This window comes from Leopardus geoffroyi, chromosome A3 (assembly GCF_018350155.1).
Source record: "Leopardus geoffroyi isolate Oge1 chromosome A3, O.geoffroyi_Oge1_pat1.0, whole genome shotgun sequence".
NCBI lineage: Eukaryota > Metazoa > Chordata > Mammalia > Carnivora > Felidae > Leopardus > Leopardus geoffroyi.
In genome coordinates this window covers 24,167,965-24,189,263 of record NC_059336.1, presented here as the reverse complement: position 1 = coordinate 24,189,263, position 21,299 = coordinate 24,167,965, and the positions used below count along the sequence as shown (strand labels likewise).

General features: G+C 57.3%; 2 protein-coding genes across 7 annotated transcripts in view; one reads left to right on the top strand and one right to left on the bottom strand.

Annotated features, from left to right (window-relative positions):
* Positions 1–19,472, top strand: part of MYH7B (myosin heavy chain 7B) — a 42,404-nt gene extending 22,932 nt beyond the window's left edge. For 4 of the 5 annotated variants that reach the window (XM_045443636.1, XM_045443637.1, XM_045443639.1 and 1 more), the window contains 35 exons: positions 1,752–1,775; positions 1,951–2,043; positions 2,129–2,192; positions 3,410–3,508; positions 4,013–4,116; positions 4,270–4,408; positions 4,715–4,833; positions 4,925–5,074; positions 5,249–5,419; positions 6,448–6,627; positions 6,719–6,851; positions 6,938–7,014; positions 7,455–7,542; positions 7,743–7,860; positions 9,950–10,073; positions 10,181–10,317; positions 11,062–11,317; positions 12,252–12,494; positions 13,146–13,322; positions 13,425–13,570; positions 13,913–14,003; positions 14,089–14,478; positions 15,306–15,432; positions 15,520–15,638; positions 15,730–15,926; positions 16,071–16,420; positions 16,507–16,631; positions 16,734–16,849; positions 17,332–17,728; positions 17,803–17,928; positions 18,029–18,199; positions 18,291–18,395; positions 18,489–18,584; positions 19,042–19,179; positions 19,271–19,472. In XM_045443636.1, the coding sequence (XP_045299592.1) occupies positions 1,752–1,775; positions 1,951–2,043; positions 2,129–2,192; positions 3,410–3,508; positions 4,013–4,116; positions 4,270–4,408; positions 4,715–4,833; positions 4,925–5,074; positions 5,249–5,419; positions 6,448–6,627; positions 6,719–6,851; positions 6,938–7,014; positions 7,455–7,542; positions 7,743–7,860; positions 9,950–10,073; positions 10,181–10,317; positions 11,062–11,317; positions 12,252–12,494; positions 13,146–13,322; positions 13,425–13,570; positions 13,913–14,003; positions 14,089–14,478; positions 15,306–15,432; positions 15,520–15,638; positions 15,730–15,926; positions 16,071–16,420; positions 16,507–16,631; positions 16,734–16,849; positions 17,332–17,728; positions 17,803–17,928; positions 18,029–18,199; positions 18,291–18,395; positions 18,489–18,584; positions 19,042–19,179; positions 19,271–19,282 (5,202 nt within the window). In that variant the 3' untranslated portion in view covers positions 19,283–19,472. The other variant, XM_045443638.1, reaches the window with a different exon arrangement.
* LOC123579577 (transient receptor potential cation channel subfamily C member 4 associated protein) overlaps positions 19,444–21,299 on the bottom strand; it is a 69,811-nt gene continuing 67,955 nt past the window's right edge. For both annotated transcript variants that reach the window (XM_045443641.1, XM_045443642.1), the window contains exons 18-19: positions 20,549–20,755; positions 19,444–20,363 (exon numbers count right to left, since the gene is read on the bottom strand). In XM_045443641.1, coding sequence (XP_045299597.1) covers positions 20,226–20,363; positions 20,549–20,755 — 345 coding nt within the window. In that variant the 3' untranslated portion in view covers positions 19,444–20,225. The remainder of the gene's footprint in view (positions 20,364–20,548; positions 20,756–21,299) is intronic.

Here is a 21,299-nt window from a genome sequence, read left to right as displayed (position 1 = left end):
ATTCCTAACACCCAGGGTTAGGGGGCAATTTCTCACCCTGTGATTTCTGTATGGATTTTTTGAAATTTCTGAAACAGTGGGGGACCAATGTTTTGTTTTGTTTTTGTTCTCCAAGTATTACATCCATTCCTAGCCCCCAAGACCAGCTGTTCAGAGCTCTATGTCTGTCCCTCCACCCCAAAATGGACGTCTTTTCTTTCCAGAAGCCCTAAGCCACCTTCTACACAGCCCCCACTCCTGGTCCTGTTAAGCCTTGCTTTATTCTGGGGCATTTTTCTTTCTTCTTTTTCTTTTCTTTTTGTCCATTTAAAGTTGTTTTTATTTTTTCTTTTTCTCCCATTTGATTTTCTTGTGTGGTTTTTTCTTTCTTTTTTTTCCCTTGCAGTTTTGTTTTTTGTTGTTGTGGTAGTTGTTTTGTTTTTGCTGTTGACTTTTTGGTGCTTTTTGCTCCCTCTCTTCCCTACCCCATTTTTGAACCCCCACAGTGTCTCTGAGGATGCTGCAGAAAGTTGGGGCTTGGTCCAGTAACAGGAATGGAGGGCAGGGAGAGGGCCAGAGCTGGCAGGGGTGCAGCTAAGAAGGGCGGGGCAGGAAGGAGCCCTGCATGGTGGAGTGTATGTGGGGTGTCAGGCAAGACAGGTAGAAAGAAAGGCTGGCTCACAGGGTCTATGGATGCTGGAACTTCAAAGCCTTAACCCCCCTCCCCTTGGCCCCAAATTTGACCACATCTGCCTTAGAGAGCCCTGTTCAAAAGGCCTGGACCTGAGTGTGTGGGGTGGAGCTCAGTGGGAGGGGCTCTTGCCATTTCCCTCCTGCCTCCATCCCTCTAACAGTGTCTCTGGGGGGATTTTTAAGTCTTGGGCTCCCTGAAGGTGAGCGAATAACCAAAGTCCCCTGGTGGCCTGGCACCTGTCACTCTAGAATCCATTCCTTCCTTTCTCTCCCTTTCTTCCCAGGCTGTAGGGAGCCAGGGTGGGGAAGGGAAGGAAAGGAACAGAGGAGAGACAAGGATGAGGCTAGAAGAGTAAGAGAGGGAAACCTCCTCCATTCAGCAAGTCCCTCTAGATGAGACATATGGTGTCTGTGGTGTCATGGGAGGCAGGATGCCTGGGCTCAGTTCCTGCTCTGCCCCTCACCATGTGGCCTGGAGATCACTTCCCTGCTCTTAGTTTCCTCATTTGCAAATTAAGGCTAATAATATGCGCCTGACAGGGCTATTTTGTCTATCAGCTGTATAGTCAAGGTGCAGCCCATCACAGTACAATGGAGAAGTGTAAAGAAGGGCTCTCACAGTGGGAGGTGAGGGGTAAAAAGGGTCGATCAGAAAGAGGGCCCTTCTAGCCTCAGAGTATCAGGGACACCTTCCTGAGGAGGGGACATTTGAGCTGGGGTCTGAAGAGGAGTAGACTTTAGTCAGGAAGCTCCAGGGTTTAGGGGGAGGGGCCACCGGATATGGGAGATATGGGAGGGGGAGGCACATGGAAGAGGCCAGAGACAGCTGGAGGAGGGGAAGGGCTGCCAGTAGGAGACCCTGAGACATGGCCCCTTGCCTCAGGTGCCTGATTAGGGCCAGGCTTGCTCCCACTTTCTAGCATTTCTCTTTCTAACAGTGCTGACAGGGTTGGGCATGGGCAGTGGGGTTGGGGGCTACATGTTTGGGTGTCTAACAGTCTGTCCTGCTAACCACTGCCACCCTCCCCTAGCTTGGTGAGACCTCATAGTTTCTAATGGCATCTTCCTTCTCTCTCCAGCAATTTCTGGCCACAAAGACTGGGGTAAGTGTGGGGCCAGTGCTAGTGGGGGCAGGCAATAATAATGAGCCCTGGGAGGCCCCTTCCCTTTCCCCACCAGAGGTGGTCCAGGATTCGCTGATACGCAGGACCATCAGGTACCCTGGTCTCCCAGTTGGTAGCACCAGGACTGACAGACCCTTCATCCTGTTGTCACCAGGGCACCCTCGAGGATCAAATCATCGAGGCCAATCCTGCCATGGAGGCTTTTGGCAACGCCAAGACCCTACGGAATGACAACTCATCCCGCTTTGTGAGTGGCCATGGTGGGAGAGGTGGGTGGGGATGGGCAGCAGGGAGGTAAAGGGCCCTGACTGACACTGTTCCTCTGCCCACAGGGCAAATTCATCCGCATTCACTTTGGTCCCTCTGGGAAGCTGGCATCTGCAGATATTGACAGCTGTGAGTCGAGGGGAGGGTGGGGAACAGAGGCTTGGGCCTTTCTGCTCTGACTGAGCATCCATCCTCAAATCTTTGGGGCTACCACCTGTTCCAGGCACTTCTCTCCATCCCCTGGCCACCGCCCAGCCCCTACAACCTTACTCTCCCCTGCAACATTCCATCCACTATGGTCTCTGAGCCTCCATTCCTCTGCTTGATCTTCCCAGCCAGAGTGATATTTTCTCAGATACGAATTTGACCACATTATGTTTCTGTTTAAAAACCTTTTGTAGATCCCATTACCTGATCTTTATTTTTTATTTTTTAAACTATTTATTTATCTTGAGAGAGGGAGGGAGAGAGAAAGAGAGGGAATGGGAGCAGGGGAGGAGCAGAGAGAGAGGGAGAGAAAGAGAATCCCAAGCAGGCTCTGCCGCCAGCACAGAGCCCAATGTGGGGCTCAAACTCACGAACCGTGAGATCATGACCTGAGCCAAAATCAAGAGGCGGACACTTAACCGCCACCCAGGTGCCCCCTGTTACCTTAGGATAGAGACCCGAATCCTTGTTGGGCCAGTCAGGCTCCTTGTGATTGGATCCTTACCCCACCTCAGTTCTTTCTCTGGCCTCCAAAAGGGCAGGCCTGTGACCACCCCCCACACCACCCCATCCTCCCTGGAAGCCTGCCCTCCCACTTTTTGCCCATCCCACCTGGCCCAGCCCCACTGCACAGACACCAGGGCCCACTGCACAGACACCAGGGCCCAGGCTGCATGCACAGACCACTGACCTACACTGACCACTCCCCACCTTGGGATGCATCACCAGATCCCGATGGATAAGCACAGACATGTGATGACCAGAGAATGTTGTAATTCACTCCTTGACTCATTTCTTCGCAAACACATGGAAACTCCGCTTCACGCACACACTGACATGCTAGCTCTGCTCTGGAGGGAAGCAGTGTGGTCTGTGGATGAAGGGATGAAAGCATAGATGAAAGAAGGACATATGAAGACCCCTGCCCATAGACACGCAGACCTGCAGACATACACACACATCCCCACCCTGTGACACCTGCGTGATAGACACTTTTCAGTATGTGTTGGCATGTGTGTGGATACAGTGCCTCTCTACACACCCCTGAGACAACTTCCCCCACCCCTTCAGCTCTATTGGGGTGACCCACTCTGGGGAGGTACAGGGAGAAGGTAGGCTAGTGCCCCTCTTTTCCCTAGATCTCCTGGAGAAGTCACGAGTGATCTTCCAGCTGCCTGGTGAGCGTGGTTACCATGTCTACTACCAGATCCTCTCGGGGAAGAAGCCAGAGCTGCAGGGTGAGGGCCAGGGGTGGATGAAAGGGGAGTCAGAGCCCACGGGGCTGGGTGGGACTGCCCCTCCACTCCTTAGCTGGGACTCCTAGTTATTGCTGAGCTCTCTCCTTGTACTGGAGAATAGGCCCCTAGTGTCATGGCCCTGGCAAGGTTGTCCCTCATTCTGTCCTGAGACTGGAGAGGCCCCATCCAGCACCAAGGGGGAAGCAGTGGCTCTGTCTAGGCCCAGCTATGCCCTCTTACAAGCCCCTCAAGGACAGAGTGTGGTTTTCCCTGTGCCCTAGCACCCTGCATAGTGACTGGGCTCATTCCTCAGAGAACCATAAAGAAAGAAAAGCCACAGGCCTGGGGGAGGGGGTGAGAAACTCAGCTACACAGAAGTCCTGGGAGGGCCCTAGAGTCCCCTGCCTGGGTGGCCCCTAGAACCTTCCATGCTGGGATGGGAGGGAAGGAGAATCACTGGGTGAATGCAGCCAAACCCACCGTGCTTCTCCACATGTCTCCCAGATATGCTGCTTCTGTCGATGAACCCCTATGACTACCACTTCTGCAGCCAGGGTGTCATCACTGTGGACAACATGAATGATGGCGAGGAGCTCATGGCCACTGATGTAGGTCTCTGGTGGGAGAGAGGCAGGTCGGGGCGCCTGCAGTGTGTGGATGTGTGAGGCTGGGGGGAGGTCAGGGAGCAATTCCAGTGCCCTTAGCTCAGCTGGCCCCTAGAGAAGCCCAGACTTCTCTGATCCTTCTGTCCCCTGCCACAGCATGCCATGGACATCCTGGGCTTCAGCGTGGATGAGAAGTGTGCCTGCTATAAGATCGTGGGGGCCCTCCTGCACTTCGGCAACATGAAGTTCAAGCAGAAGCAGCGGGAGGAACAGGCTGAGGCTGACGGCACTGAAAGTGAGGGGGCCTGACCCTGGCCTGACCTGGTCATCATCTTGACCCTGATTCTAGTGTCCTGTCCATGACCGTTAACCTTAACCCTTGTCCACAGCCTTTGATTTAAGTCTTACCTGGCCTTGATTGTAACCCCTGATTTCTCAATCCCGGACCCTCACCCTTCTGAGCCGTACAGTTTGCCTGCCCTGAACTCAACCTCTCCCTGCCTCCCTCTTCTAACTCCAGGCAGAGGCCAGTAGCACCCCCAGGTGCCCATATTTTTGCCCTCCTCCTCCTTCACTGCCCCCCTGCTGTGTGCCCTGCCAGGTGCTGACAAGGCTGCCTACCTGATGGGGGTCAGCAGTGGGGACCTCCTTAAAGGCCTTCTGCACCCCCGAGTGCGTGTGGGGAACGAGTACGTGACCAAGGGCCAGAGTGTGGAGCAGGTGAGTTGTTTGCAGGCCAGGGCTCACCTGGAGACAGTGGAGCAGGGTACCCTCCTTGCCAGGTCCCAGCCCAGCCTCTCCATACCTCCAGGTGGTGTTTGCCGTGGGGGCTCTGGCCAAGGCCACCTATGACCGGCTGTTCCGGTGGCTGGTGTCACGGATCAACCAGACCCTGGACACCAAGCTGCCCCGTCAGTTCTTCATTGGGGTCCTGGACATCGCTGGTTTTGAGATCTTTGAGGTGAGAGCGGGCCCACACCCCTGGGCTCTGTTCTCTCCAAGGCAGAGGACCATGGGTGGGTGGGGGCCAGAGCCCCGGGACTCTGCCTGGAGGTGGTGGTGAAGTCGCGCACATCCCCGTTCCTCCATGGGTCTCCCCGTGTATATCTGATGAGCCTGGCACCTCCCTCTATAGTTCAACAGCTTTGAGCAGCTGTGCATCAACTTCACCAATGAGAAGCTCCAGCAGTTCTTCAACCAGCACATGTTCGTGCTGGAGCAGGAGGAGTACAAACGGGAGGGCATCGACTGGGTCTTCATCGACTTCGGCCTGGACCTGCAACCCTGCATTGACCTCATTGAGAAGGTGGGGCCTAGGGCAAGGCCACTGCAAGGGGAGGGGGATGGGGGTGTGGCGAGTGAGCAAGAATGAGCGTGGGCCGGCTTGTGAGCGAGCGTGTGCAAGCACCCATGTATGTGTGCAGTGGTGCATCGATGTGAGCTTGCGTATGTGAGTGTGGCTCTGTGTCTCTGTTCGTGTGTGTGAATGGCAGCGCGTGCATGGGTGTGAATAGGTTTGTTGGAGGTTGTGTGAATGTGTGTTGGTGGGTACGTGAGTGTGCACCCAGCACTGTGGCCAACAGCCTGTCATGGGCACACACGATTTTGCAGTTCACGAGGGCCTACTGCAGCCACAATCTCACCGGACCTGCCTGGGGGTAGGCAGGGGAGAGTATGTCTGCTAATTTATTTGATTGACTGTATCTATTTCCCTGTTGTACAAAGACTGCAAGAAAGAAAAATCAAAGAAAATCTGTAAACTCAGCAGTAAAGGGAAAAAAAAAAAAAAATTTGCCCCCTAACCCTACTGCAGCCTGTGTCTTGGCACTTTGGTTAAGTTTCCTCCAAACCCTTTATCCTGGACGTGCATTTTCTTTTATAGCCTCAGACTCATATCCCATCTTTTTCTCTGAAAATGTATTTTGAACATTGAACATTGCTGAAGAAGCCACAAGAGTTCATGCAGCAGGCGATTTTTATGCATTTCTGTATCCTGCTTTTGCATAGTTGGGTGGTCAACAGTTTTTGCTGTGAGATCAGCACTGAAAGTATTCATTTCAACACTTAGTAGGTTAGGAAATTGAGGTCTAAGGGCCTCCCTGCTAGTAAGTGAGGAAGCCAAAATTTGAACTCAGCTGCCTTTTTTCCCCCTTTTATTGTGTGTGTGTGTGTGTGTGTGTGTGTGTGTGTTTCTGGTTTCTGTCCCTCCCAGCAATGGCTGAAGTTGGGGGTCTGGGAAGGCTTCCAGAAGGAGGGGTTCCGGGATATGGCATCTGGCCCAGCCAGGATGGGCTGGCTTGATGATGGCCCTTCAAACTTGTTCCCTGTCCCCAGCCACTGGGCATCCTGTCCATCCTGGAGGAGGAGTGCATGTTCCCCAAGGCCTCAGACGCCAGCTTCCGGGCCAAGCTCTATGATAACCATGCAGGAAAGTCACCCAATTTCCAGCAGCCACGGCCTGACAAGAAGCGCAAATACCAGGCCCACTTTGAGGTGGTCCACTATGCAGGCGTGGTAGGTGCCTGTTGGAATCCCAACCCTTGACCCCCTTCTTCCCTTCTCCTGGTTCCCCAACTTTGCTCAGCACCTGTCTGGTCTCTGCCAGGTGCCTTACAGCATTGTGGGCTGGCTGGAGAAAAACAAAGATCCGCTGAATGAGACGGTGGTCCCTATCTTCCAAAAGTCGCAGAACAAGCTCTTAGCCACCCTCTATGAGAACTATGCAGGGTCCTGCTCCAGTGAGTACAGAGGGACAAGGTCACCATTCTATAGGGCACTCACAGAGTGACGTCCCCCGGAATGACTGGTCCCATGTCTCTCCTAGCCGAGCCCCCCAAGTCTGGGGTGAAAGAGAAGCGTAAGAAGGCAGCATCTTTCCAGACGGTGTCCCAGCTGCACAAGGTGAGGCCCAGTCGGGGCCCCATGCAGGCCCTCACCTGCCAGTCTCCAGCCCCGTCCCTGGTCCCTGCTCTGTCCCCTGCACCCTGGGCGGGCGGCTGTTAAGACTTGCAGTGATGTTTAACTCCTCTCTTGTGAACATCACAGCAAGTCTGTGCTGCTTCCCGTCCGCACGCTGCCTGGGCAGGGTTTGGGGGGGATGGGGTGGGAGCCACAGGGCCTGTGGGAGGCATGGCGATTGGATGGGGGAGTGAAGACTTAGGCGACTGACAGGGCCCCAGTCAAACAGAAGAGGGAAGAGGGTCCCAAGGAACAGTGGAAGGACAGATGTGCAGAGGCATGCTTAGACGCCTGGCTCACCAGTCCTCAGCAGGCTGATCCACTATGGTTTCCAATTCTGCTTCTTGCCCCTCTTGTGCTTTCTCCCCTCTCCTCACCCCCAGGAGAACCTCAACAAGCTGATGACCAACCTACGGGCCACACAGCCCCACTTTGTCCGTTGCATTGTCCCCAACGAGAACAAGACCCCAGGTAGTCACCCCAGGGCTGGGTTGGTGGGGTGAGGACATTGGAGGGAGGGGACAAGGCAGACTTAGAAGCTGGGTCTTCCCTCTCCTCAGGGCCTGTGTGGTCTCAAAGAAAGCCCCTATGTGGGCTGATGGTCTTTCTCTGGGGCATGAAGGTGTGTCCATTGACTTCAAAGCTTTCCCTTTAACCTCCACCACAACCAGGGGTCATGGATGCCTTCTTAGTGTTACACCAGCTTCGCTGCAATGGGGTTCTGGAGGGGATCCGGATCTGTCGCCAAGGATTCCCCAACAGGCTGCTCTATGCTGACTTCCGGCAGCGGTGGGTGTCTGCCTGCCCAGCCCTGGCTTCCCACCACCCCCCTTCCTGCTCCTATACAGCCACCTTCCCCCTTGCCCTCCCCCCAGGTGTAGGCAGCAGCCTGAGGGAATGGGAAAGGCACACACTTAGAGCCAAAGGGATCAAGGTTCCAAGGACTGAAATTCCAAACACTGAACATGGAGACTGGGCTGGCACCCCGATGGGAGATGGTGGTAACTGAGACAGGGGTGGGCTAGGGGAGTAGCCATCAGGCTTCGGGTATTTGAGGTGTAGCCAGTAGGCCATGTTAATGGATTGGATAGGGAATAAGAAAAAGACAAGGGTGATCCCAGGTTTGGGGCCTGAGCAACTGGGGAGTAGATGTGCTGAGATACCAAGATGGGGCTTTTCCATACTATGGAGTGGGGAGGGATAGTGGATTGAGTTCCACTTTGACCAAGTTAGGTTTGAAATGTCTTCGGCAGAGGTTCGAGAAGAGAAGTCGAAGTGGGGCAGGCAGGAGCTGGATATGGATTTGGGAGTTGAGTGAGGGGCCCCATAGACTAGACTTTGCGTAACGCCAGTCAGTGCTGTTAGCTCCTTCCCCCTTCCCTTTATATGTTTGATTTTATCAGCTACACATGTCCATAGCCCCCCTCCCCTGAAGTACCTGTAGTCATGCACACTGACGTACGCATGTTGGCACAAATATAGTTGGCGTGCTTCCACGCATGTGCATGCTCGCTCGTTCTCCCTCCTTCCTCCCCGCCCACCCTTGTTTTGTGAGTTTGTTTTTTCATGTAAGAGAGATTCTCCTTATCAGCAGACATAAGTCTGCACCATCCCCCTTTTTCTCTTTTATTTTTTTTTTAAAATTTTTTTTTTCAACGTTTATTTATTTTTGGGACAGAGAGAGACAGAGCATGAACAGGGAAGGGGCAGAGAGAGAGGGAGACACAGAATCGGAAACAGGCTCCAGGCTCTGAGCCATCAGCCCAGAGCCCGACGCGGGGCTCGAACTCACGGACCGCGAGATTGTGACCTGGCTGAAGTCGGATGCTTAACCGACTGCGCCACCCAGGCGCCCCATCCCCCTTTTTTTCTTTTAATTAAGACTTCTTTAAAGAGCAGTTTTAGGTTCACAGCAAAATGGAGGGGAAGGTACAAAGAGATTTCCCATATGCCTTTGCTCCACACCACCCGCGCCCCCCCCCCCCCCCCCCCCCCCCCCCCCCGCCCAGCCTCCTCCATGATCAGCATCCCTCACCAGAGTGGGACATTTGTTACAGTGGCTGGGGACAGGAGAATCACCCAAAGTCCATAGTTTACGTTAGGGTTTGCTCATGGCAGTGTACATCCTGTGAGTTTGGACAGATGTATTAACGACGTGCAGCATCATTCCTTTTGTTCTGGCTATAGTATCCCAGAGTCTAGTGAACTGTGCTTTGTTTATCAGCCCCTGGTGAGGGGTCTTTCACGTTTCTCTGACCTTAATGCTGTGGCCACAGCCACCTGGACCCACAGAAGTGGATGTGCTGGGTACCCTTGCTCTTGTTTAGAATTCTCTCTCTCAAATGTTCTTTCGGCTTTGATACACCATACCATATCACCTTCTTTATATTTTTTGCCTTCTAAAAAATAAGATGAATTACAAAAAATTGTAAGTTAAAAAATTATAAAAGTGTTGCGTGCCTGTTGTAAATACTACAATCTCTCCCTTTTTTAAGTTTATTTATTGAGAGAGAGTGCAAGCAGGGGAGGGGCAGAGAGAGAAAGAGAGAGAGGATCCCAAGCAGGCTCCGCACTATCAGTGGAGGGCCTGACCTGGTGCTCGAACCCAGGAACCATGAGCTCATGACCTGAGCCAAAATCGAGAGTCAGATGCTCAACCAACTGAGCCACCCAGGCACCCAATACTACAATCTCTTGAAGAACTTAATTAATGAATGCATTTAAATGCAACCCAAGGTTTGTAAGCAGACTGTGCTCAATCCCCAGTGTCACCATGCTCCCCCATTGGAGCCTCTGCTGTGGCCTCTGGGAGGCCTTCGAATATTCCCTTGCTCCCCTGCCCAGCCCCCTCCTCAGCAGCCCTCCCCTGCTCTCCCAGGTACCGCATCCTGAACCCCAGTGCTATCCCAGATGACACTTTCGTGGACAGCAGGAAGGCCACAGAAAAGCTCCTGGGCTCATTGGACATTGACCACACCCAGTACCAGTTTGGCCACACCAAGGTCGGGGCACATCGGACTTAGGGCTGACCTGGGGGTGGGCAGTCACACTGGACAGGACACATGCAGGTGGCTGGGGGTTACACCTGGTGCATCCTCCCCCACCCCAGGTGTTCTTCAAGGCTGGGCTTCTAGGCATCCTGGAAGAGCTTCGTGACCAGCGTCTGGCCAAGGTTCTGACGCTACTACAGGCACGGAGCCGGGGCCGCCTCATGCGCCTTGAGTATCAGCGCCTGCTTGGAGGCAGGTGTGTGTGGGGAGGGAGCAGCAGACAGGGGTAGGGGTGTGACCACGGTATCCTGGCTGCCGGGACCACCAGGCTCTCCAACCCTGTGATATTGTCTCATGTGGGGCAGACTATCCCTGCGGCTGGTTAGGTGTCTCTGAAGGAGCAGGTCCTGTCTTGTCCCCCTCAACTGCAAGTTTCCATTTCCTCACCTCAAAAATCAGGATAAGATCACCTTTCTCTTCACTCCAGGCCACTCAGAGTGGTAATAATGACAACCAGTGTTTCCCGAGACTCTTAAGTGCCAGGCCCCAGGCAAGAGGCTTTATTTGCATGATCTTGCTTAAAGTGCCAAACAGTCCTCAGGAGGCGGGCACTGTGATTATACTTCATCAGCAGAGCGGCCCTCTGAGTCTGAGAACCAGTCAGATGGCTAGTGGTGGGGAAGCTGGGGTGTGAGCCCAGGCATGTGACCCCAGAGCTCCGAGTATATCAGGGTACATTCCTGGTTTCTTCAGGACACTGCAAGGGCCACCAGGACATTTAGGGCTTCTGAGCCCTTACCCTGGAGGCAGACCCATTTGATCTTGGGCTTCTCTCTCCACCTCACAATAAAGCAGAGGCATTAGATCCACTTGAGATCACATGCTGAAGTGTTCACCGTGTGCAGAGCCCAGCCCAGGGCAGGTGCCCAGGAACATCGGGGCTGTTACCGTGGAGGGGCAGCACTGAGCCTCCTGGCCACCCGTGTCTTCCCCTCCCCAGGGATGCCCTGTTCACCATCCAGTGGAATATCCGCGCCTTCAATGCCGTCAAGAATTGGTCATGGATGAAGCTCTTTTTCAAGATGAAGCCATTGCTGCGCTCAGCGCAGGCCGAGGAAGAGCTGGCGGCCCTTCGGGCGGAGCTTCGGGGGCTGCGAGGGGCACTGGCTACTGCAGAGGCCAAGCGCCAGGAGCTGGAGGAGACACACGTCAGTGTCACCCAGGAGAAGAATGACCTGGCCCTGCAGCTCCAGGCAGTGAGTAGGGGAGGGGAAGGGAGATGGAGGGTTTCCATTGGTGACCTATGCCCCTGGCACTCCAGAAAACCCCAGGCTGCTTTGAGGAAACACAGCCAGACCCCTGGTCAGGGTGGACGTGGTGCGCCATACGGGTGCTCAGGATCTGGATCTTTCTTCTGACTCCCAAACTTGCCATGAGATGAGAGACTGTGGGCTCACGTCCCCCATCAGAGTCAGTCTGTCCCAGTGTCCTGATGCTCCCGCCCCATGCTACCTTGGCCTCCTGCTAAAGCTGCAGTGGAGCCCCATCTCCTTGGCCCTCCTTCATTCCTGTCCCTGACACAGACCCATGCTCCCTTCTCTGGTTAAGGGCCATGGAAACCCAGGTGGCACATAACAGTAATGGCCAGGGGGCAGGGATCAAGGGTCTGGAAACTTCCCAAGTCCACTGAGTCATTCCTTCCTTCAGCAAACACTATGAGTATCACCTGTGTGCCAGGCCCCACGGTCGCTCTGGGGACACGTTGGTGGGAAGTCAGGCCTGTGGTCACAGAACTCACCTGCTAGTGGGCAAGCAGGGGTGAGGAAATGGTGAGACGGGAGAGAATACCCAAGTCAATCATGGCACAGCTGCCTGTCCCCTTGGAAGGCCATAGCCCAGAGCTCTCTGAGAGCCCTTGTTTGGGCTTCTCACTCTGGGTTGCCCCAGCCTGTCTGACGTCCCCCTCTTGATGGTGTTGCTTCTACCCCTGCCCATCCCTTTCCCTGAGCCCCAAGCCCAGCATACCTGAGCCCCTTTGGGGCCAAGAGCAGGTTATAGGCATTCCTTGGTCCCCAGCTGAGCGTGGGTGTCACACGTTTGCATGGCACTTTTTTTCCGGGGCCTGGCCTCGTGTCCCTTGTCTGGTTTGCCTGGCCATGGCTCTGTCCCATTCCCCATGTCCCTCTCCAGGAGCAGGAAAACTTGGCAGATGCTGAGGAGCGCTGCCACTTGCTGATCAAGTCCAAGGTACAGCTCGAGGCAAAGGTGAAGGAGCTGAGTGAGCGGCTGGAAGATGAGGAGGAGGTGAATGCTGACCTGGCCGCCCGCCGGCGCAAGCTGGAGGATGAGTGCACAGAGCTCAAGAAGGACATCGACGACCTGGAGCTGACACTGGCCAAGGCCGAGAAGGAGAAGCAAGCCACGGAGAACAAGGTATGGTCTGGGCCGGGTGGGGGGAAAGGCTCCGAGCCAGGGAGCTGGCCGTGGGGCCAGGCAGTTGCTGCTCTCCCTGTGGGCTCTGTGACGCCCCTGCTGGGTGGCCCGGGGCAGGTCACTTCCTCTCTGTGGGCTCCCATTTCCTCCTGTCAGGTGGGGTTAATAGCAGCACTTCCCTCATTAGGTTGAGGATTCAGTGTGTGACCACCTTTTGCTTGCACTCAGCACAGGGCTTAGCGCACAGCAGGTGCTCAGCAAATGCCAGTATTTTGTCATCCATCCTGGCTGGTAAGGCCCGTGAGGGCAGGAAGCCCCTTTCCCGGCTCTGCATCCCCTGGGTGCTTCTGGATCCCTTCTGCCCCTGACCCCCTAGCACAACCCCACGTGGTTCACAGGGCCGGGAATACTGACTCATTATATAGGAGGGAAAGAGGGGCTCACTCAAGTGCTCACAGGGGAAACCAGGACTGTCTGGAACACCTGTTATATCGAAAGTAGCTGGCATCTACTACTAATTGAGGCTCAGAGTGAAACGACTTGCCCAAGTCCCCCCTAGTTGGAAGGGGCGGTTGCTGTGACCTGGCATGGTGGCTCCTTGCACCAGAGTGTGGGAGGGGCATCCTCACGGTGACCCTGGCCCTGGCACAGGTGAAGAACCTGACAGAGGAGATGGCGGCACTGGACGAGTCGGTGGCCCGGCTGACCAAGGAAAAGAAGGCATTGCAGGAGGCCCACCAGCAGGCCCTGGGTGACCTACAGGCGGAGGAGGACCGCGTGAGCGCACTGGCCAAGGCCAAGCTCCGGCTGGAGCAGCAAGTGGAAGATGTGAGTCCTGGTCACAGCAGGGGCCTGTGTGGTGGCGCTGGGACAGCGGGGCCGGTGGCTCACGCCTGGGGGCTGATCATGCCTACCCCTCCTGCGCCATAGCTGGAGTGCTCCCTGGAGCAAGAGAAGAAGCTGCGCATGGACACGGAGCGCGCAAAGCGCAAGCTCGAGGGTGACCTGAAGCTGACACAGGAGTCGGTGACGGATGCTGCCCAGGACAAGCAGGAGTTGGAGGAGAAGCTCAAGAAGTAGGCATGGGCTGGGTTGTGGCAGACCGGCAGGTGGCCTCCTGAGCCTATACCCCGGTTCTCCCTCTGGACCCTCCAGTTAGTTCTGCTTCACTGCAGGCATTGAATGTGTAGGGTTGAGATGGGAGTCACTCAGGTGCAGGTGGTCGTGTCCTGCCTTCCTTGCCGCCAATGGTCCCAGCCAGGCTCTGGTGGGGGGTGGTTTGAGAGGGAACACAGGGATGAGGTCGCTGAGGGCTTGGTGCCTCAGGTGGGGAGGAGGGAGACTGGAGGACCAAGGGACTCCAGGCAGGTTGATGGAAGTGAGGACTTGCGCTGGCTCACGGCCCCCTCCACCTCCAGGAAGGACTCTGAGTTGAGTCAGCTGACCCTGCGGGTGGAGGATGAGCAGCTCCTTGGGGCACAGCTACAGAAGAAGATCAAGGAACTGCAGGTGTGTGGGGCACGGGGTGGAGAGTGCAGGAAGGGCCAGGGCCAGAGGCAAGCAGAGGTGACTGCTGCCGTCTGCCTGTCCCCAGGCTCGGGCGGAGGAGCTGGAAGAGGAGCTGGAAGCAGAGCGGGCAGCCCGGGCCCGCGTGGAGAAGCAGCGAGCCGAGGCAGCCCGGGAGCTGGAGGAGCTGAGCGAGCGGCTGGAGGAGGCCGGCGGGGCATCTGCAGGGCAGCGTGAGGGCTGCCGCAAGCGCGAGGCCGAGCTGGGCCGGTTGCGGCGGGAGCTGGAGGAGGCGGCACTGCGGCACGAGGCCACGGTGGCTGCCCTGCGACGCAAGCAGGCTGAGAGCGCGGCCGAACTGGGCGAGCAAGTGGACAGTTTGCAGCGGGTGCGGCAGAAGCTAGAAAAGGAAAAAAGCGAGCTCCGCATGGAGGTGGATGATCTGGGCGCCAATGTTGAGACTCTGGCCCGTGGCAAGGTGTCTGCCTCCTTCCTGAGTCTAGCATTCTGACTGAGCTCTGATCCCATACCCACCTAGACCCTAAACTGATCCTGACTCCAGCACTGACCCTACCCCTGACCCTGTACCTGATCCTGACCCCTGACCTATTTATCAGTCATCCATCCCCAACCCCACACCGGTCCTGACCTCAAACCCTGATTCCTAACTCTGGGCCCTGACCCCGGGTCATTTTTGACCCAGCATCTAATTCTAACCTCTCAGTCCTTGACCTCTGTCCTGACTGGTCCTGTCCCGAATCCCAGCACCCAGCCTTGACCCCTGACCTTTGTACCACCTAATCCGGACAGCTGACTTATGAGCACTGTCTGCAACTGACTTCAGACTCTAGTATCCTAACCTCATCCTGGCCCTCTCACTTCTGACACCCATCTTTAAAAAATATATATATATTTTTTAACGTTTATTTTTGAGACAGAGACAGAGCATGAACGGGGGAGGGCCAGAGAGAGAGGCACAGAATCTGAAACAGGCTCCAGGCTCTGAGCTGTCAGCACAGAGCCCGATGCAGGGCTCAAACTCACAGACTGCAAGATCATGACCTGAGCCGAAGTCGGACGCTTAACCGACTGAGCCACCCAGTTTCTCCCAGACACCCATCTTTTAAAGCCAAGGTCCAGCAGTAGAATCTCTGACCCTGAACTTGGGGCTCTGCTTTCCCTTTGATTCCCGGACCCATGTCTAGCCTTCTAGTTCCCAGTCCAGGGGTCCTGGCCCTGATTGGCAGCTCCAGACACTGCCTTGTGATTCACAAACTTGTTCTGACTCCTGACCCTGGATCCCAGGCCAGTGCCGAGAAGCTGTGCCGGACCTATGAGGATCAGCTGAGTGAGGCCAAGATCAAGGTGGAAGAGCTGCAGCGGCAGCTAGCAGATGCGAGCAATCAGCGTGGGCGGCTGCAGACTGAGAGTGGTGAGGCCGGGGGCTTGGCTGGGCCACCCTGGGGCCTTGGCGCTGCCCCTCACCCGCCTGACCTGCCACTCACCCTCGGCCCCGCAGGGGAGCTGAGCCGCCTGCTAGAGGAGAAGGAGTCTCTGATTAGCCAGCTGAGCCGGGGGAAGGCCTCGGCCACCCAGAGCCTGGAAGAACTGCGGAGGCAGCTGGAAGAGGAGAGCAAGGTGGGCCGGCCACCTGCTGCTACAGAGCGGGCAGGGTGGGCCCTGGGGCCACCAGCCCGGCCCAATACTGAGGTCACTGAGGTCCTTGCAGGCCAAGAGCGCGCTGGCCCATGCTGTGCAGGCTTTGCGGCATGATTGTGACCTCTTGCGGGAGCAGCACGAGGAGGAGGCGGAGGCCCAGGCTGAGCTACAGCGGCTGCTGTCCAAAGCCAATGCTGAGGTGGCCCAGTGGCGGAGCAAGTATGAGGCAGACGCCATCCAGAGGACGGAGGAGCTGGAGGAGGCCAAGTGAGCACCTTAGCAGCCTGGCCATCACCATGTAGGGGTGATGCCTGAGCCTCTGAGCTTTCAGGGGGTGAGGGGGGAATACGGGGACCTTACTGCCAGATTCCTTTGACTATGCGGTCCATACTATCCGCTCCCTTGGCCTAGAAAGAAGCTGGCACTGCGGCTGCAGGAGGCAGAGGAGGGAGTAGAGGCTGCTCATGCCAAGTGCTCATCACTGGAGAAGGCCAAACTACGACTGCAGACAGAGTCAGAGGACGTGACCCTGGAGCTGGAGCGGGCCACCTCGGCGGCTGCAGCACTGGACAAGAAGCAGCGGCACTTGGAGCGGGCGCTGGAGGAACGGCGGCGGCAGGAGGAGGAGACACAGCGTGAGCTGGAGGCTGCCCAGAGGGAGGCCCGTGGCCTGGGCACTGAGCTCTTCCGGCTGCGCCACAGCCACGAGGAGGCGCTCGAGGCTCTGGAGACGCTCAAGCGGGAGAATAAGAACCTGCAGGGTATGATCTGCTGTGGGGTCACTGAGGGTGCCCTGCTCGGGCCACCTGGGATCAGGGGTGAATGAGGTGCCCTGTTCATTCTGCAGAGGAAATCAGTGACCTCACAGACCAGGTCAGCCTCAGCGGGAAGAGCATCCAGGAGCTGGAGAAAGCCAAAAAGGCTCTGGAAGGGGAGAAGAGTGAGCTTCAGGCCGCACTGGAGGAGGCTGAGGTCAGGGACTGGCCACAGGGGCAGGGCGGGCACTGACCTGCTGCTTCCCTGGCCTCCCCTCTCCTGCAATGCACGCTCACAGCCCCCATGCCCATGCTCCAGGGAGCCCTGGAGCTGGAGGAGACCAAGACTCTGAGGATCCAGCTGGAGCTCTCCCAGGTCAAGGCTGAGGTGGACCGGAAAGTGGCCGAGAAGGATGAAGAGTGCACTAACTTGAGGTAGGGCGGCCAGAGCCAACCCTGTCCTCTGCCACCCCAGGATCCACTCCTCCTCTTGAGGCTAACACCCCTCCTGTCCCCACTGAGGGCAGGAGAAAAGCAGGCAGGCAATGTGGGCTGGGCCCCTCTGTGTGCACAGGCACCTCGTTTGCCCCTCCCCTGGGCCTCTCTCAAGGTCAGGACTATTGGCCCCAGTCTAGAGGCCAACTGTGGAGGCTAAAGGACGTGTTCAGGGTTATACAGTGCAGGCAAGAGCCAGGGTTCAGCCATGTCTGTCTGCTGTGGAGCCACACTCTTGTCCGTGAACTTGTTCTGAGGGTGACAGGCAGTCCCAAGGGGCTAGAGATCAGGGAAGGACAAGTCGCTTATTCCCACAATGGGCTCACGTCTACAGCATTCCTTGGCGTAAGAGCAGGTCTAGTGCCTGTGCCCACCCCTTTCTCCTAGGCCACAACTCCCACTCTCCTCCCTCCTCCCCACAGGCGCAACCACCAGCGGGCAGTGGAGTCCCTGCAGGCCTCCCTAGATGCGGAGACTCGGGCCCGCAACGAGGCACTGCGGCTCAAGAAGAAGATGGAAGGTGACCTCAATGACCTGGAGCTGCAGCTGGGCCACGCCACCCGCCAGGCCATGGAGGCGCAGGCAGCCACACGGCTCCTGCAGGCCCAGCTCAAGGAGGAGCAGGCCGGGCGGGACGAGGAACAGCGGCTGGTGGCCGAGCTCCGGGAGCAGGCCCAGGCCCTGGAGCGGCGGGCCGCGCTGCTGGCCGCAGAGCTGGAAGAGCTGCGGGCCGCGCTGGAGCAGGGCGAACGCAGCCGACGCCTGGCGGAACAGGAGCTGCTGGAGGCTACTGAGCGCCTTAACCTCCTGCACTCGCAGGTGGGGCCGGGAGGGCGCGGGGATGCTGGCGGCGTGGGCCTGCCGGCCGGCTCTGAGACCCCGCGTCCCCACAGAACACGGGCCTCCTGAACCAGAAGAAGAAGCTAGAGGTGGACCTGACCCAGCTGAGTAGTGAGGTGGAGGAGGCTGCCCAGGAGAGGCGGGAAGCCGAAGAGAAGGCCAAAAAGGCCATCACCGATGTGAGGCTGGGCTGTGGCCGTGGGGGCGCCTGGAGCGGAGACCGAAGGGACTTTCCCCTCCTGACCAGGCTCCCCCCAACCCCACCCCACCCACTAACAGGCGGCCATGATGGCCGAGGAGCTGAAGAAGGAGCAGGACACGAGTGCACACCTGGAACGGATGAAGAAGACGCTGGAGCAGACGGTGCGGGAGCTGCAGGCCCGGCTTGAGGAGGCTGAGCAAGCTGCCCTCCGCGGCGGGAAGAAGCAGGTGCAGAAGCTGGAGGCCAAGGTGCGTGCAGCCCTCCCAGGCCGGGGCAGGGGACAAGGGGGCAGCCTGAGGATGGGCTCTGGGCAGCAGGCCCATCCCTGGCTACTCGCAGGTGCGGGAGCTGGAGGCTGAGCTCGACGCGGAGCAGAAGAAGCACGCTGAGGCCCTCAAAGGGGTGCGGAAGCACGAGCGCCGGGTCAAGGAGCTCGTGTACCAGGTGTGTGACTAGGTCCGCCACGAGGCGGGTGGGGGTGGGGTGGCCGGAACTGGCCCAGTCTGGGCAAGATCTAAATCGCCTTTGCCTGCCCAGGCTGAGGAGGACAGGAAGAACCTGGCTCGCATGCAGGACCTGGTGGACAAGCTGCAGAGCAAGGTCAAGAGCTACAAACGCCAGTGTGAGGAGGCGGTGAGTGCACTGGGGTCTGGGCAGCTGGGACTTGGAAGTTGGGAACAACTTCGCCAGTTCCAGGCTCCTCAGCCAGAGATGATGACAGTGAGCAGTCCACTCCCTCTCTCGGCCCTGGATTGCCCATGTTGGCTTTGTGTGCAGGCAAGCTGCCCTGAAAGGGCAGTGATCTAGCTCAGTGATCCCCACTGTCTCAGTGGGAAGAGCGATCATTTCCTACCAGCTTCAGCTAGAGACAGGACCCGGCTGTCCCTGAAGGGACCCCATGTGCTTTCCCTTCTGCGTGCCTCTGGAAGGACTGCCTTACCCCCGCTTCTTCCTGCCAGGGGCACTGGTGATGGAGAAGGTAGAGGAGCAGTTGACCGGAAGCCAGGCCCCTTTGGGGAATGGGACAGGACCAGACTGACTACCTATCTCAGTTACAAAGGGTGACCAGGAAGGCCCTTTGTGTCCCCAGGAACAGCAGGCTAGTACTAACCTGGCCAAGTACCGCAAGGCCCAGCATGAGTTGGATGATGCGGAGGAACGGGCAGACATGGCAGAAACCCAGGCTAACAAGCTGCGGGCACGGACCCGAGATGCCCTGGGACCCAAGGTGAGAGACTGCCATGGGGCACCCCTTGCCCTCTGCATGGGGGAGGGAGGATGGGAGGGTGAAGCTCACTCAGCTACTCCTGTCCCCTTAGCACAAGGAGTGACGCCTGAGCTCTGAAGACGATGCCTGCTGTGTGCCGTCTCCTGTTGCACCCTGAATAAATGCCATGTCTGCAGCTCCAGCTACTTGCCTTCTCCTTTTTTGAGGTTCAGGAGGGCAAAGGAATACACAGTCCCTGGACAAAAGTCAGGTCCACAACAGTCATTTAAAATAAAGTTCTTTAATAGTCTCCATTTAATTGGTTTATTTGTTGTTAATAAATTGGCAACACAAGGAGGGGCCAAGGGTGTGCTCCTAGCCAGGCTCCTGTGTGTGTGGGCTCAGGCAGGAGACGCTGCCTTGGGGCAGGGCACAGCCACCCGGTGCCCCAAGGGATGGAAGAAAAGGGTCCCCACTTCTAGGGAAACCCCCTGGGATGAACACAGCGGCCAGTGAGCAAACAAAACAGAACCAGAGTCGCTAAAGGAAAACAAGGGAGGGAGGGATAGATAGGCAAGGGTGGGGGAAGGCAGCGTCCTCTGGTAGCCCCCACCCCTGCCCGCGGGGGCTCAGAAGCCTTTGCCTGGGTCCAAAGGCCAGAGCAAGCTTGGCTCACAGATTGGAGGAGGGTGCCCGTATCTCCCTCCCCACCCCGGGACTGACAGCCAAGAGACAGGGCAAGAGCTCAGACAGAGCTATTTTTTAAAGTTCCTTTACCTCTCTCTGGGTGGGCTGGGGCCCCAGGGTTCTGAAGGGTGGGCGGGCATAGTATCCCTGTCCTTATCACGGGGGTCTTGAGGGAACTGAGGTTCCCCAGTGACCTGGGGCCCTCAGACCCAAGGGCTTCTAGATGCTCCCTCCCCACAAGCTTGTACCTGAAGACCTGGGGCAGACAGAGTTATCGGGGAGGCATGGGAGGGGAGTGACCAGGCAGGGTGTGTGGCACACGTACCCACGCTCACCCACACTGGCCCTGGCCCAGCAGCCTCCCGAGGCCTGGCCCAAGGTCACTCCTCGGTGAAGTCCCTGTCTATGTCCATGTAGGGCTCCTCAATGTAGCTGACGAGGGCAGAGGGTGACTGGCGGTCTGGGTTCAACAGGATGGACACGGTCTCTTTCCAGTATGAGAAGCTGATGCAGGAGCTCTGGGCAAAGAGAGAGGGGCTAGGCTAGGACGCCTGGAGGACCCAGGCCGAACCAGGCACCCCGTGGGGAGGGCTGGCAAGGCGACAGAGAGCTACCACACAGCCCAGGCAGAGACCACACCCCCAAGACAGCCCATGGCCTGCCCACTGGGAGGTTGGGGCGGGGGGGTGGGGCGCGCACTCACATTCTCCAGGCAGGTGCTGTCCTTGTCCTTGTGCAGGTAATGCTGCTGCCAGAAGCGCAGCAGGTTGTGGAAGTTGTTGAGTAGGAAGCCGGGGTACTTCTTGCTGTGTTCCATTCGCTGCAGCAGCCGCAGGTACAGGGGCAGCCGCTCTTTCCGCCGGGCCAGCATCAGGATCACCAGGCTGGTATTGAGGCAGCTGACGTTCTCCTGCGAGGCGCCAGGCGTGCCATGTTAGGTGCATGCAGGTAGCCCCAGTGGCCCCTGGTGGATCTGGGGTGCCACTGGGCAGGGAGGAGGGTGTCTCATGCCACGCACTGAGCTGCCCCTGCACAACCCTGAGAGGATAGGGCATGGCGGGCGGGGGTGGGGGGGTCACCGTCAGTGGTCTAGAGTCCACTCCTCCTCCAGAATCAGTTCAGGCATCACTTCCTGGGAGCTCTGGTTCCCGGAGCTTCCATCCCCAAGGTGGGGCAGGGTGCCCCCATTAGGTGCAGCTACCTCACTTTCTAACTTCTGCTCAGCACTGAGCTGGGAGGGTCTCGGGCTGGTTCACTGTGCAGCCCCAGCCCAGTGCCCTGCCTCGGTAAATGTGTGCTAACTGAAGGAACAAAGAACCACCTCTGAGGGGTTGAGCATTAACCCCATTTTAGAAAAGAGGAGTGTGAAGCTTAGGGAAGGGGCAGCTGTAGTTACTTAGTGAGAGAGTAGGAAGTCACATCAAGTCCAATCCCAAAGCCTGCACAGCAGGAGG